The sequence below is a fragment of the Felis catus genome, chromosome A2 (assembly GCF_018350175.1).
Source record: "Felis catus isolate Fca126 chromosome A2, F.catus_Fca126_mat1.0, whole genome shotgun sequence".
NCBI classification, from domain to species: Eukaryota; Metazoa; Chordata; class Mammalia; order Carnivora; family Felidae; genus Felis; species Felis catus.
In genome coordinates this window covers 8,270,572-8,285,328 of record NC_058369.1, presented here as the reverse complement: position 1 = coordinate 8,285,328, position 14,757 = coordinate 8,270,572, and the positions used below count along the sequence as shown (strand labels likewise).

The following is a 14,757-nucleotide window of genomic DNA, read 5'->3' as shown; positions in this document are numbered from 1 at the left end:
CTGACAGCTCAGAGCCTGGAGCCTGCTTCGGAGTCTGTGTCTCCCCCTCTCTCTGCCCCTCGCCTGCTCATGCTCTGTCTCTCTGTCTCAAAAATAAATAAAAACATTGAAAAAAAAATTTTTTTAAATAAAACACACCAGAAGATGTGAAGACATGATGACAACCTGGCTGGTTCTCTGCCCTTGTGGAGTTCATGCTCTAATCCAGCAGGAAGATGCAGTGTCTCCACTGAGAGAACACAAACACTTTCCGATCTATCCACTAGACGGGCATTTGTCAAACTCTTCTGACCACGATCGTCGGTCACAACATGACCCAGCAAACACACATCAAGTAAATCCAACCCGTTTTACAAATCTGTCCTGACCACGTTCCCTGTGAAACATGGATAGACTCTCTCCTTTTTCTCTTTTTAAGGCTGATCAAGTCACACTGGGTGGATGTCATGACCTGCTGCTGGGTCTCTTGTGGTACCTGTTGTATAGTCAACACAGAGCACAACACACAACTTGTGGAGAGGGCAGGAGGGAAGTCCCCCCAATAACAGCGGCACACAAAATGCAAGAATGGCCAGGGAGGCATGGTGGCCATACCTGTGGAGTTTCACCTGTGACAGACCCTGCCAGGCACCTCAAATATCGACTGAGAACCAACTCTGTGCTGAACAAAGTACCAGGTACTGGGCATCCAGCAGCCAACAAAATCCCTGCCTGGTTGGAACTGACGGTTCCTGGTGGAACTGACAATAGAGTGACAGAGGCGAGCACACAAATAAGTATGACACGATGTTACAGGGGGGGTGGAAGTGGTATGAACTTCCACTGTGAAAAAAATAAGCAGAGTTAACCATCAAGCTGGCAGGAATCACTCTTTCAATCATAGTGACCAGGGACGGGCTCAGTGAGGGGATACATCTAAGCAGACACCCGAAGCGGAAAGGGAGCCCAACCATCCAGTGGATGGGCAAGGGACCACCAACAAGTACAAAGGCCCCGGGACGGGACTGTGCTGGATTAGAGCAGAGGAGGGATGCGGCAGGAGACGAAGTCAGAGATGAGTGGGGAGAGCAGATCGCAGGCCTTAAGGGCAGCAGTGAGGAGGTAAGAGTCTATTCTAGGTTCAAGGGAAACCCTCTGGAATGTTCTGGGCAGGGCAGTGACACGGTCTGATGATGGTTTTAGAAGATTTCTCTGGACACAGTGATGGAACAGATGTAAGGGTAAAAGAGTGGTGACCAAGGTAACCAACAGGGTCTCAGCACATATCTTTTGAAATATAAAAGGCGCCCCCCCCCCCCCACCTGCCCCTGTCTTGAGCCAGGTTTGGCAAAGCCCAGCCAGGCTGGATTTCACCTCACATCCTTTGGTTCGGTACTGGTGACTGGAGGTGCCAACTGGGGAGGCTATGGGAGGACCCGGGGTTTTCTGCTCAGAGAGGTTAAGTCATTGGTCCAACATCACACAGGAAGTAGAGTCCTGCCTCAAGTCTGTCTGACTCCAAAGCCTGAGTAACGAATTTAGTCTAAGTATCAAAAGGCAGGACAGCCCGGAAGGGTGCAAAGTGCAGGCAAATGGAAGCACTCTGATAGGCAGGAATATCCACAGCGTGTTCCCAGGAAGTGGGCACGGGCATTCAGCACAACAGCAGACCAGGCTGTGACCGAAAGCACACCCGGCAGTCATCAGGGCCAGATGTAGCTCTCAGGGCCCAACAAGCAGACCCCTGTGCTTCATCGTCACCTTTAAGACAATGACACCACCCACCGTGCCCCTTTACTGGGACTTTTGGTGCAAATCAAGGTGGCACACGTCAAATCCCGTCCCCTCTGTAACAGGTAAGGCGGCAACTGCCATGCAGCCACCTGCTTCCTGAGCCAGCGGGGCATGACTTACCAGCGAAAGGAGAACTTAAACCATCCCAAGGAGCCATTTTAAAGCCCATTGCTACTAAAAACGGGGTCCGTCCTCCTTTATCTCACACACTGAGCAAAACCCAGGCAGTAACAAGTATCCACAGGCGAAAATGAAGACATGCTTCATTTAACAAAGTAACAGTCCCCAGGCAAAGCTCTGGAGACCAGTCTAGCCGCAAAGGCATCGAAGGGGCCTGGGCGGGTTTATGCCCTGCTAACAGTTACCTCTTTTCTAAAAAAAGCCCCTTCTCTGAGGGAACTGTAAGGAAATGGATGCATCCCTTCCGTTCTTTCTGCCCCGTGCAATCCAACCGCTCAGCAAACCCAGCTGGGTACCCGGCATTACCCTCAAGGCCCATTCCCTCACATGAAGATGATTCGGGGTCAAATTTCTCATACCCATCAAATCCATGTCCTGAAAAATTAGTATCATCAGCATGCAGTTAACAAAAAACTCCAACTAAGATACTACCAATCATATCAATGAGCCTTATACTTCTTACGGATGATCTCCGTAAGGGTGACAGCAATGGCAACTCCATTTAGCCTCAGACCTGATTCTGATGTGCTCCCCCTCAGGCATCTCCCCCCAATATTCTGGCAGCTGTTACCTCCCCTTTATTGGAGGTTTTGCACATCCCTTTGATTTGATTTGATTTTTTTTAACTTCAATTCTCTCTTAAGTGTTCCAATCAATGTTACAAGTCATGAGGAAATATGTGAGATGGGAAACAAACACTTGATATCTTCCAAAACCAAGGCCACCAAACACACTCCTCTCTTTCCAACGCATTATGGTGAAATCACAAGTTTACAATTTTTCAATGATGGAAGACAAAACAGAAGAGTTGATTCCTTTGAATCACTTTGAAAACATACAGAACTCTCACAACAGGGTAAAAATGTATTCTGGATCTCAACCTGCCAGGGTGTTGTAGGAATCCTAACACGTGACAATAGCTACCAACTATTTAGCACTATGTGCCAGGCACTGTTCTGAGCACTATACAGTTGTCGTTGTTTAGTCCTTGCAACAATCCTAGTAGCTGGGTACCATTACTGTCTCCCTTTGCAAATAAGGAGATAGATATGACTGAGTGAGAACAGGGCCCTTGTCTGCCTGTTCCTGGCTGAATCCCCAGCCTCCATCAGGGCCTGGCTTGTGGCAGGCTGTCAAAGCCCACTTGTTCGAATGGGGAATGTGAGGCTGGGGAACTTCTCGCACAACTCCAGGGGGCGCCATTCATGTTGAGTTCTGTCTATGGTGGGTGTGAATGGGTCCCTCTGTGCGACGGGAGCCTTAATAACTGAGGCCAAAATTGGCTGGCACATCTGAGGATTCACTAAGTGCTGGGAACTGTCACCTCCGTTTCTCTGAGGCACCAAGAGGGAAAGTGGCAAAGCCAGGAGTCAAACCCACAAGGCCGACTAGAGCCCTTAGTGAAGAAATATACCTAAATGTCAGTTGCTTCACCGGCAGAATGCTGTTCTCACCCAACACACCTCATCCCATAACAGAGAAGACAAGGGGCTGGTCTAGGGCTACCTCTCAGTGTTTTGAGGGTCCATAAGGTGTGACAAAGGTATGTGGCACAGAGAGGAGCATTTATGATCGCCATAAGTATGTATGCACCAATTTTAAAGAAACTACAATATATACATAACCAGCTCATCAAACCTGGGCTTCTTGGGATATAGAATGATTCTAAATTATCTTGCTCATTTTTTAAATAGTTAACATATATATGCCTACATATATATAAACAGGTACACACAACAAACAACATTACCTCCAATACAGTGAGTGTTCACTACAGTGACTGCAGTGTGTGAAGCGGCTCCCCAAGTCATGTTCTCAACCCTTACAACTGTTTGAGGCAGCACTGCTGTCACACCTGTTTCACAAGTGGGGGGACCTACTGGTAAATGCCTTGCTCGAGGTCAAACTAGGATTTAGAAAGCTAGGTGTGAATCCAGGAGGTCTGATTCCAGAACTAGCAGTCCTGACCACCACCCCACACCCTCATTCCCTGGCGACAGTGGCCTGTTAAACCAACACGAGCAACGAACACTTACTGCTTACAACCCACCCCCAGTCCTGCGCCAAGCATTTCACACATAAATCCACTCCATCCTCCCTGGGGGCTCTCCTCATTCATTCCACAAATGTTCCCTAAGGACCTACTATGTGCCAGACCCAGGGGACACTCTGGGAGACCAGGCAGACATGATCCCTGCTCTGATGGCCCTCAGAGAAGAATGAATGTGTAATTACAAACGGGGGTAACTGCTACACAAGAAAGGATCAAGGTGATGAGCGAGTGTAGCCCTGCACAGCAACGACCGGTCCAAGTGCTCAAATGCACTGGCCCTGATTCTGAGCAAAGGCCCCCTCTTCCACACAATCTCGTTGATCTCTGGCCCCCACCGCTCCCCTGTGCATCTACTGTGTTCCTCGCACAGGAAGGGTAGTGAGGATTCCATGACAGGCCACAGGGAGCTGTTCCCACCTTTACCATCTGTTCCCCTACAAGACTGGAGAGGCTCCTCAGGGCATCCAATCGCCAACCATCTAACACCCAGTAGGGACTCAACAAATATTTGCTCAACAATGAAGGAGGAGGGGGGGCCTGGGTTGGCTCGGTCTGTTAAGCATCTCAGCTGAGGTTGACACCAACCCCCTCTCCCCACCTTCAGGCTCTGCAGAGCCAGCTTGGGATTCTCCTTCTCTCTCCCCTTCCCCACTCACGCTTTTTCTCTCTTAAAATAAACAAACATGGAAAAAAAAAAAAATGAAGGACATTGGGCCTGACAATTAACAACAGCACTTCCCACTTATCAGAAACCATTTTACAGGTTTTCACCAACTCCATTTGTGGCATTATCCCCATTTCACAAATGAGGAAACTAAAAGGTTCAGAGAGATTAAGCTATTTATCTAAGATCACACAGCTAAGTGACCGACAGCGACCATAAGCAAACTCCAATCCGGTCTGTCAATTCAAATCGAAAACTTCTTTCAAATTCCTAGGAAGTGACTTTTGCACGTATTCCCTACTTTTCCCCCCAAGGATTCACTGGGGGCAAAAAAAAAAAAATAAACCAAGACTCGTGTCTTCAACACCAGCACAAAACGCTCTCCGAAAGGCCCACGTTTTAAATAAAAGCCTTAATCTGGAAGATCAATTGGGAGGAAGGCGAAAGGATGCAAAACAAAAACAATGCTTTCAAGAGCGAACAGTTCTACCCGTCCTCCCTCACTTGCTCTAGACTCCCCACTTTAGGGCAAACATTTTTGAAGTCGCCGCTTGCAAGAGGTGGGGGGAGTTCTTTACTTTTCCCTGAAAAATCTAGACTACGTGATTTTCTTAAATACAATTTTAGGTCGGCTAACCCAAAGGGGCTGCTAATGCTAATGCTCGTTCCCAGGCGACACTAGACTCATTTGGGGTTTTTCCTACTGAGCCCCGGCCGCCACCTCCCCCAAAAGACATTTGGGTCGGACCCGTTACAACGTAGCCAGAGAAGCCCCAACGCCATGCTATTGTTGCTGCCGCGACGGATACGGCGACTGGGGGCCGGGACACCGGCCCGCCGAGGAGGCGGAGAGCTTTGTCCGGCGACCCCGGCGAGAGCGCGCGCGCGGCCTCCACGCGGCCCGGGCCCCCACCCCACGGCCCGCGGATGCTGTAGCCGCCGCGGCCTCGCTACACTGTGGCCTTCTCCGCGCGCGCGGTGCCGGCCAGGCTTCTTGACCCTCGGGCGCCGCCGTACCCCAGCCCCGCTGTGGGCGCCGGCGGCCCCCTCCCCCCTCGGCGCCCCGGCTCCATTCAAACCGTCCTCCCAAGCCCCGCGCCACGCTCCCCCCGCGGCCCGCGTTCCTTACCGAGAGCCGCCGGCGCCGTCGCCTTCCCGGCGCCGCCCCCGCCCCTCCGCGCGGGGCCGGGGGCAGAGTGGGCGTCTCGCCTCTCCTCACGAAACAAAGAAGCCGCCGCCGCCACCGCCGCCGAGAGAGGGTAAGTCTCGCGCGCGCGCCCGCTCGCCTCGGCCGCCCCCCCACGCCGCCCGCGCCCCCGCTGCGCGCGCACTCGCCAGCTCCCCTCCCCCCTGCGGTCGGCTTCTCTCGCTTCCGCCGCCCGCCCGGCCTCGTGCGCGCGCCCGTCCGCCCTTCCGCTCCCAGCGCGCGTGCGCGTCCGCTCGGGGCCTAGCGGAGGTAGGCGGGACCAGAGAAAGCTGGCGCTCCAGATGTTCCCCCCCGACTCAATCCGGGAAGGTCTTGCTCATGCGCACCGGCGTCTTCGTCCTCACGCTGCGTCCCCACGCTGCCGAGCATGCGCAGAGCGGGCGCCACTGCGGCGGTGGCTGCGTTGGTTCCCGCGGCTGCGGCGGGGGGTTGGGGGATGGGATGGGATGGAATGGAATGGCGGCGGGGTCTGCAGGGAAGGGTTGGCCGAGGGGCTTTGAGACCCGCAGATGAAGACCCGAGGCCGTGCGTAAGGGCGGGAGGCGGGCAGGCTAGACTGGGGCCAAGGGCGGGTCTGGGAGCTGCTTTTTTTTTATTTCTGGTTGGGGGATGGCGGGGTCTGTTCAGCAAAGCCAGGTGGCCTTCGATCGTGGTCTTTTTTTTTTTTTTTTAAGAACTTACCTAGCACTGTTGGTTTGGCAAATAATTTTTGACCTACTACTGAGTCCTAGACGCAAGTGCTGTGGCACCGCACAGACGATCTCAACCGTTGTGGAACTAGGAAGGCAAGCGAGAGGCTAGAGAAATAAGTAAAATACATTGTGTTGGGACGGAAACGTGGAGAGTCGTGGAAATTTTAAATGGAGCAGCCAGAGAAGGCGTCCCTGGGAAGATGTTGGAGTCAAAACATGAAAGAGCCTTGTTCTTCGTGTGAAGGACCTGAGCCTCTAGGCCTCTTTTCTGTGTTTTGAAAGGGTCTCCAGTTGTTTTAGTTCTCCGAGTGGACAAGTCCTCCCCTAAGTCAGGGCCCACAGCCTGTCCTTGTTCTTGCCTCCCTGAAGCCTGCAAATCACCTCAAGCCTCACCTCCTTTTGATCACTGCCTCCTTTTTCTTTCCTTCATGTTTGAGTGCCCTTTTTATTGTCTGCCTTCTTACCCTCAATTTAAATGGCAAAGATGTGGGGCACCTGGATGGCTCAGTCAGTTAAGCGTGGGACTCTTGACTTCAGCTCACGTCATTATCTCACGGTGTGTGGATTCGAGCCCCGCATCCGGCTCTGTGCTGACAGCTCAGAACCTGGAGCCTGCTTGCTTCACATTCTGTGTGTCTCCCTCTCTCTGCCCCTACCCCGCTTGTGCTTTGCCTGTCTGTCTGTCTCTCTCTCAAAGATAAACATTTAAAATAAAAATAAAATAAATGGTAAAGATGTTATCAATGGTAAAGATGCTATTGAATACCTAGCATTTACATCTACATACAGATAAATCATTGTGGTGTTCCGGCCGCCCCCTATGTGATACTTTAATTTAAAAAAAATTTTTTTTAATGTTTATTTTTGATAGAGATAGAGCACGAGCTTGGGAGGGGCAGAGAGAGGGGGAGACACAGAATCTGAAGCAGGCTTCAGGCTCTGAGCTGTCAGCACAGAGCTCAACCCAGGGCTCAAAACTCATGAGTCAGGAGATCAGGAGATCGTGACATGAGTCGAAGTCAGACACTCAACCGACTAAGCCACACGGGTGCCCCTAAATTTTTTAATTGAAAGAATAATGCAGATGGATTGCCAATTAAGTGTGTATCATGGCTGCATTAGCTCATTGCTGCTTTTTTTTTTTTTTTTTTTTGGTACGGTTTTCCAATTTATTTAGAAAAATAGACTCTGAATTCACGTTCACCCCGGGGGCTACGTGGGATGACAGTAAGGAGACGCCTGAAATGAGATGAGGAACGTTAAGCACTAGTATCTGAAGGCTGGGGGCAGAAGCTAGGGACCTGGTCCCTCTAGTTCAGAGTGGGGACCCGGCTGCCCTCTCATCCTCCCCGTTCAGTGATCTTCAGCCATGGCCAGTAGGACAAGGCTGGTCCAGCCCTGGCAACGGGGGCAGCCCATACCCCACCCATCCCGGTCACCATACTGCTCCCCACGCCACTTGCAGTATTGGGGAGACCGTGAGATCTCAATGCTGGAGTCAGAAAAGACCTGGACCCAAAACCTGACTCCACTGGTAGTAGCTGGGTGTTGCCAGAAACATTTACTGGACTCTTCGGCACTTTCCTTTCTTCACCTGTACGATGGAAACAATAACAACACTGCCCTCCACAGATTCCTTATGAGGAATCTGTGAAAGCAGGCCACCTGGGAGTTTTCTGAACCTTAGCTCATGATGTTGAATAATGCACATCAAATGGGCAAGTGGGGTCTGAATTTCAGTCTCGTTCCCTCAGGTGGTGTTTCTTAAACGTCCTTGACATGCCAAACACTGAGCTGGTCCCTGGCCTCCAGTGGTACACTGAGCAGACAGTGTCTTGGTCGTGATGTGGACAATCTGTGGGTTCAGGTGACCGTCTCCCATGTCGATCAGCTAATACATGATAGGAAAACGTTAAGTGCAACGGAAGAAAGGCCCACAGCGCAGAGATCATAACAGGGGACCCTCCTGGAGTTGAGCAGTCAAGTCAGCTAGACCTCTCGGAGAAAGACGCGCTTATGCCAAGTCGCAGGAGATGAGCAAGGGCCGGAGGAGGGGGGCACTAGGTAGAGGGAACAAGATGTACCAGCCCCCCCCCCCCCCCCCCCCCGAGGAGGAAGAGAGCACTGGAACCCAAGGAGGCCCGTTTGGCTGAGGAGGGCAGATCAGCGACAGCTACGCTGGGCGGGGCCTCGTAGCCCGCGGTGAGGCTCTTTAGCTTTTCCCTGACCACATTGGGGAAGTATTCGAAAGGCTTTAATCAAGAGATTCCCATAGTTACTCATGCTGCAGGGTGGAGTCCGGGCTGAAGGGGAAGAAGGACAGGAGGTGATGAGTCCCTTTAGGCCATTGCCACGGCCCGGGGTAGAAAGGATGGTGGGCCAAGGTAGGGTGAGGGTGGTAGACGTAGAGAGAGGTGGAGGAAGTTGGAGGTAGAATGGGTAGAAGCTGAAGGAGTAGACCTGAGAGGTGAAAGTGTGAGCAGCTTTGTCTGCAGGCGAGACCGTGAGGACATGAGAATGGCGGCAAGGAAGGAGCTGGAGTCCTGCTTTAAGGGCACGATGTCTATTGGGAACAGTTTCGTAGACCAGTGCTTCGTGGCCGTACGTTGGGATTGGGATCCCAGTGTAAATGAAACTGGTGCCTTTAAGGCTCAGGGTCTGTGATACGTGTTCAGTTCATTTTTATGTGTGGCGTGAGGTATAATCGAAGTTCATTGTTTTCTGGAGGGATATCTAATTGTCCCAGCCCCAGTCCTGGAATGTCTGCTCCCACATTGAATTACTGTGGCACTTTTGTAAAAATCGATTCACTGTTTAAGCATGAGTCTGATTCTGGATTCCCGTGTTTTGTTACTGATTGATAGGTCTACAGTATGCTAAGACCACACTGTCTTGATAAGTGTAGCTTTATAATAAGTCTTGAAATCAGGTACTCCTCCGAATTTGCCCTTTTTAAAAATTGTTTTGGTTACTCTAGGTCCTTGCATTTCTGTGTAAATTTTTAGAATCAGCCTGTCAATTTCTACCAAAAACTGCTGGGATTTTGAGTGGGATCGCATTGAATCTGTAGGCCAATTTGGGGAGAAGTGTTACCTTAATATTACATCCTCTGATCCATGAACATGGTGTATCTGTTTATTTAGGTCGTCTCTAACTTCTATTAAATTTGCTCTTTTCAGGCCTTTCCTATTCCACTGGAATGACTCTTCAAGGTCACAGGCACCTGCCTGTTGCTAAATGCAGGAGTCAAGTCTCATCTTCACTTTCCCTGACCTTCTGGCAATAGTTGACACGTTACCTCCTTAGAACATTCTATTCATGGGGCGCCTGGGTGGGTGGCTCAGTCGGTTGAGCGTCTGACTTCAACTCAGACCATGATCTAGTGGTTCACGAGTTCGAGCCCCGCGTCGGGCTCTGTGCTAACAGCTCAGAACCTGGAGCCTGCTTTGGATTCTCTCTCTCTCTCAAAACTAAATAAACATTAAAAAAAAAAAAAGACATTGTATTCACTTGGCTTCCAACGCACCACACACTTCATACACTTCTGGGTTTCTTCCCATCCCAATGGCTGCTCTTTCCCAGGCTCCCTTGTAGCTTCCTCTTCTTCCCACTCACCTCTTGATAACGAACTACCCCAGGACTTGGTCCCCTATCTGTATTCACACCCTTAGCTTCCAGTCTTGTGACCTTAAGAAACCATCTCCATCCTAGGTATCTAACCCAAAGGAATAGAAAATAGGTACTTGAACAAATACTTGAAAACAAATATTTATTGCTGTGCCACTACTCACCAAAGCTAAAAGTTGGAAACAGTCCAAGTATCTGTTAACAGATGAATGGATGGACTGTGGTATACACATTCAATGGAATGTTCATCCACAAAAAGAAATGAAGTTCTAATACATGCTATGATGTGGGTGAACCTTGAAACCGTGCTAAATAAAAGAAATCAGACAGTCTGTTGCAAATGCCCAGAATAGGCAAATCCATACAGACAGAAAGCAGATTGCCCAGGGTCTTGGGAGAAGGGGGAGGGAATACCTGCTTGATTGGTTCAGGGTTTTATTTGGGGATGATGAAAATATTTTGGAACTAGATAGACGCGGAACTTACACATTGTGAATGCACAAAATACCACTGAGTTGCTCGTTTTCTTTTTATTTTATTTTTTTTGTTTATTTTGAGAGAGAGAGAGAGAGAGAGCGAATGGAAGAAGGGCAGAGAGAGAGAGAATCCCCAGCAGGCTCCATACCACCAGTGCAGAGCCTGATGCAGGGCTCAAACTCATGAACCATGAGATCATGACCTGAGCCGAAATCAAGAGTCCAACGATTAGCCAACTGAGCTACCCAGGCGCCCCTGAATTGTTCATTTTAAAATGTCTAATTCTGTAGGGCGCCTGGATGGCTCAGTCGGTTAAGCATCCGACTTCAGCTCAGGTCACGATCTCGCAGTCCGTGAGTTCGAGCCCCGCGTCGGGCTCTGGGCTGACAGCTCAGAGCCTGGAGCCTGCTTCGGATTCTGTGTCTCCCTCTCTCTCTGACCCTCCCCCACTTGCACACGTGCTCGCTCTCTCTCTCTCTCTCTCTCAAAAACAAATAAAAAACAATTTTAAAAAAATGAACAACCCAACTAAAAAATGGATAAGGCTGGACAGACACCTCACCAAAGATCTATAGATGGTAAATAAGCATATGAAAAGATGTTCAGGGTATTGCAAATTAAAGCAACAGTGACATACGACTGTGCACTTATTAGAATAGTGTAAGTCCAACTTGGAAAACGCCAGATGCTGGTGAGGATGTGGAGCAACAGGAACTCTGTTTCACTGTTCGTATAAATGGAAAAGAGCGCAGACACTTGGGGAGACGGTTTGGCAGTTTCTTATAAAACTAAACATAGTCTTCCATATGACCCAGCATTTGCATACCTTGATAATTACTCCAAGGAGCTGAGAACTTAGGTCCACACGAAAACCTGCATATAAATGTTTATAGTGACTTTATTCATAGCTATCAAAATTTAGAAGCAACTGGGACACCTGGGTGGCTCAGTCAGTTAAGTGTCCAACTTCATCTCAGGTCACGATCTCCTGGTTAGTGGGTTCGAGCCCCGCGTCGGGCTCTGTGCTGACAGCTCGGAGCCTGGAGCCTGCTTCGGATTCTGTGGCTCCCTCTCTCTCTGCCCCTCCCTCGCTCATTCAGCTCATTCATTCTCTCTCTCTCTCTCTCTCTCTTTCTCAAACATTTAAAAGTTAAAAAAACAAACAAACAAACTTGGAAGCAACGAAGATGTCCTTTACCAGATAAATAAACTGTGGGACATCCAGACAATGGGATAATAGCATTAAAAAGAAATGTACTCAGGCTATGAGAAGACATGGAGGGACCACAAATGCATATTCTAAAATTAAAGAAGTCAATTTGAAAAGCCTATATACTGTATGATTCCAACTCTGTGACATTCTGGAAAAGGAAAAACTGGAAACAGTGAAAAGGTCATTGGATCTGAGGGATTACAGGGGAAGGAGGGATGAATAGGAGGGCACAGAGGATTTTTAGGGCAGTGGAACTACTTTGTATGATACTATAGTGGTGGATAACATGTCATTATACGTTTGCCCAAACCCATGAAACCTACAACACCAAAAGTTGATCTCAGGTTGTGGGTTTGAGCCTCATGTTGGGCCTAGAGATTACTTAAAAATAAAATCTTTGGGGGTGCCTGGGTGGCTCAGTCGGTTGAGCGTCCATCTTCGGCTCGGGTCATGATATCGCAGTTCATGAGTTCAAGCCCCACATTGGTCTCAATGCTGTCAGCCTGTCAGCACAGAGCCCTCTTTGAATCCTCTGACCCCCTCTCTCCCCCCCCCCCCCCAGTTATGCTCTCCGAAAAGTAAATATTACAAAATAAAGATAAAATATTTTTTAAAATAGATTTAAAAAAAAGAGGTGGGGGGCGGGGCACCAGGGTGGCTCAGTCAGTTTTGCATCCGACTCTTGATCTCAGCTGAGATCTTGATCTCAGGGTCGTGAATTCAAGCCCCACATTGGGCTCCGCGCTGGGCGTGAATCCTACTTAAATAAACAATAATAAAATAAAACTTAAAAAAAAAGAGTGACAAAATGTTTGCAGCATCACTCCCTGTATGGCAAAAATAAAATCCCCAGTGGGTTTTAGCAACCTTGGAGTCTGCATGGTCACGTCTACATTTTTATGAATCTGTCGTTTATTAGGCGGGAGTTTTTCACGTGCCTCTGCAGATATGTTAGAGTTTTCCAGAGATGAGGATAGTACGTATACATGTATATATGTACATGTATATTTGTTCTCTTGCTTTTGTTATGTACACAGACAGGCATACCTCATTTTATTGCACTTTGTAAATACTTCGTTTTTATAAATTGACGCCTTGTGGCAACCTTGCATTGAACAAGTCCATCAGCATAATTTTTCCCACAGCATTTGCTCACTTCCTGTCTCTATGTTATATATTTCAGTAATCACAATATTTCAGACTTTTTCGTTATTTTTATATTTGTTCTGTGGTCAGTGATTATGATTCACCGAAAGCTCAGATGATAGCATTTTCAAGCAATGAAGTTTTTATTTATTTATTTATTTATTTATTTATTTATTTATTTATTTATTTTAATGTTTATTTACTTTTGAGAGAGTGTGAGTAGGGGAGGGGCAGAGAGAGAGCGAGACACGGAATCTGAAGCAGGCTCCAGGCTCCGAGCTGTCAGCACAGAGCCTGACACGGGGCTCGAGCTCGCAAACCTCGAGATCACGACTTGAGCCGAAGTCAGACGCTTAACCAACTAAGCCACTGCAATAAAGTATTTATTAGTTAAGGTACGTACATTGTACATTGTTTTTGTTTTTTTTTAGACATGATGCTGTTACACACTTAACAGACCACACTATAGTGTAAACATACTTTTATATGTACGAGGAGAACCCAGGATTCATTTGACTTTCTTTACTGTGATATTCACCTTATAATGGTCTGGAACTGAACCCACAACATCTCCAAGGTATGCCTGTGTGTGTGTGTGTGTGTGTGTGTGTGTGTGTGTGTGTGTGTATAAAACAGAGACAGAGAAAGGGGGTAAGAAATATTTGGAGGATTTGGTTCACAAGTCAAAATCTAATTTATTGTGTATACATCACATTATCCATCTGTTGATGGGCACTTGGGTTGCTTCCACATCTTGTCTGTTGTAAGTAATACTGCTATAAACATGGGTGTGCAAATATCTTTTTAAGTCCCCAATGGTAATCTTTTTTTTTTATTTTAAAGTTTTTTTTTTAAACACTTTTTTTTTTAATGTTTATTTATTTTTGAGACAGAGAGAGACAGAGCATGAACCCTATTGGTGTTTTATTCTAGCTATAGTATGTTTTATTTTAGGTTGACTTTGTTAAACTTTTTTGAATTATTGCAGTTCAGGCCTCCATCAAGAGTTTTACATATGTGTTTTACATATGAGTTTTACAGTTTTACATATGTGTACACGTAGGTGTGCGTGCGTGTGTGTGTGTGTGTGTGTGTGTGTGTATAAAACATAAAACTTGAGCTACGTTTGAAATATTTATAGACATTTCACCATAGAGGATATACAGATGGCAAATAAACACGTGAAATGATGTTTAGTTAATATCATTACCCCGTTAAGGAAATGTAAATTAAAACCACAGTGAGAAATCACTACCCACTATCAAAATGGCTAAAATGAAAATTACTAACAACACCAAATGCTGGCGAGGACATGGAAAAACTGGAATACATTCAAAAACACGTGAAACATACACTTGGCTGATACGTCTTCTGCAGGCAGGCATGTGAGATGGTGCAGCCTTTCTGGAAAACAATTTGGCAGCTTCAGAAAGAAGGACACAGACAACTATCACATGACCCGGTTAATTGCACTCCTGGCGTTTATCCTAGAGCAATGAAAACATGTTCGCACAGAAACCTGTGGGTGAGAGGGTGAATGTTCATAGTAGCTTTGTATGGAACAGACAAAACCTGGAACCAGCCCAGGTGTCCTTCACACAGGTGAATGATTGACAGACCTTGATCAATCCATACTATAGAATACTACTCAGCAATAAAAGGGAGTGAGCTATTTTAATTTTTTAATTTTATTTATTTATTTGGAGAGAGAGAGGGCGCACTAGA

At 47.8% G+C, this 14,757-nt stretch overlaps 2 protein-coding genes across 7 annotated transcripts in view; one reads left to right on the top strand and one right to left on the bottom strand.

Moving 5' to 3' along the window:
* Positions 1-5,938, bottom strand: part of SMARCA4 (SWI/SNF related, matrix associated, actin dependent regulator of chromatin, subfamily a, member 4) — an 89,659-nt gene extending 83,721 nt beyond the window's left edge. The window contains 1 exon segment of the mRNA XM_019817553.3: positions 5,800-5,938. The gene's annotated coding sequence lies outside the window, so the exon portion shown is untranslated.
* LOC102901712 (serine/arginine repetitive matrix protein 1-like) lies at positions 5,193-9,981 on the top strand. 6 transcript variants are annotated; one of them, XR_002149043.3, is made up of 3 exons: positions 5,193-6,402; positions 8,324-8,436; positions 9,749-9,981. XR_002149043.3 is itself a non-coding variant. In XM_023245489.2 (2 exons), the coding sequence occupies exon 1, from the start codon at positions 5,452-5,454 to the stop codon at positions 6,388-6,390; it is 939 nt and encodes a 312-aa protein (XP_023101257.1). In that variant the 5' UTR covers positions 5,193-5,451; the 3' UTR covers positions 6,391-6,402; positions 8,324-9,981. The 6 variants fall into 6 exon arrangements, 2 of the variants coding, with proteins under 2 accessions (XP_023101257.1, XP_044901541.1); XR_006590179.1 differs by having other exon boundaries at positions 8,324-9,170; XR_006590180.1 differs by having other exon boundaries at positions 8,324-9,225.
* The last annotated feature ends 4,776 nt before the right edge of the window (positions 9,982-14,757 follow it).

Excerpts from the sequence above, each read along its gene's own strand:
- LOC102901712 (XM_023245489.2), top strand. The coding sequence starts at position 5,452 with ATGCTATTGTTGCTGCCGCGACGGATACGGCGACTGGGGGCCGGGACA.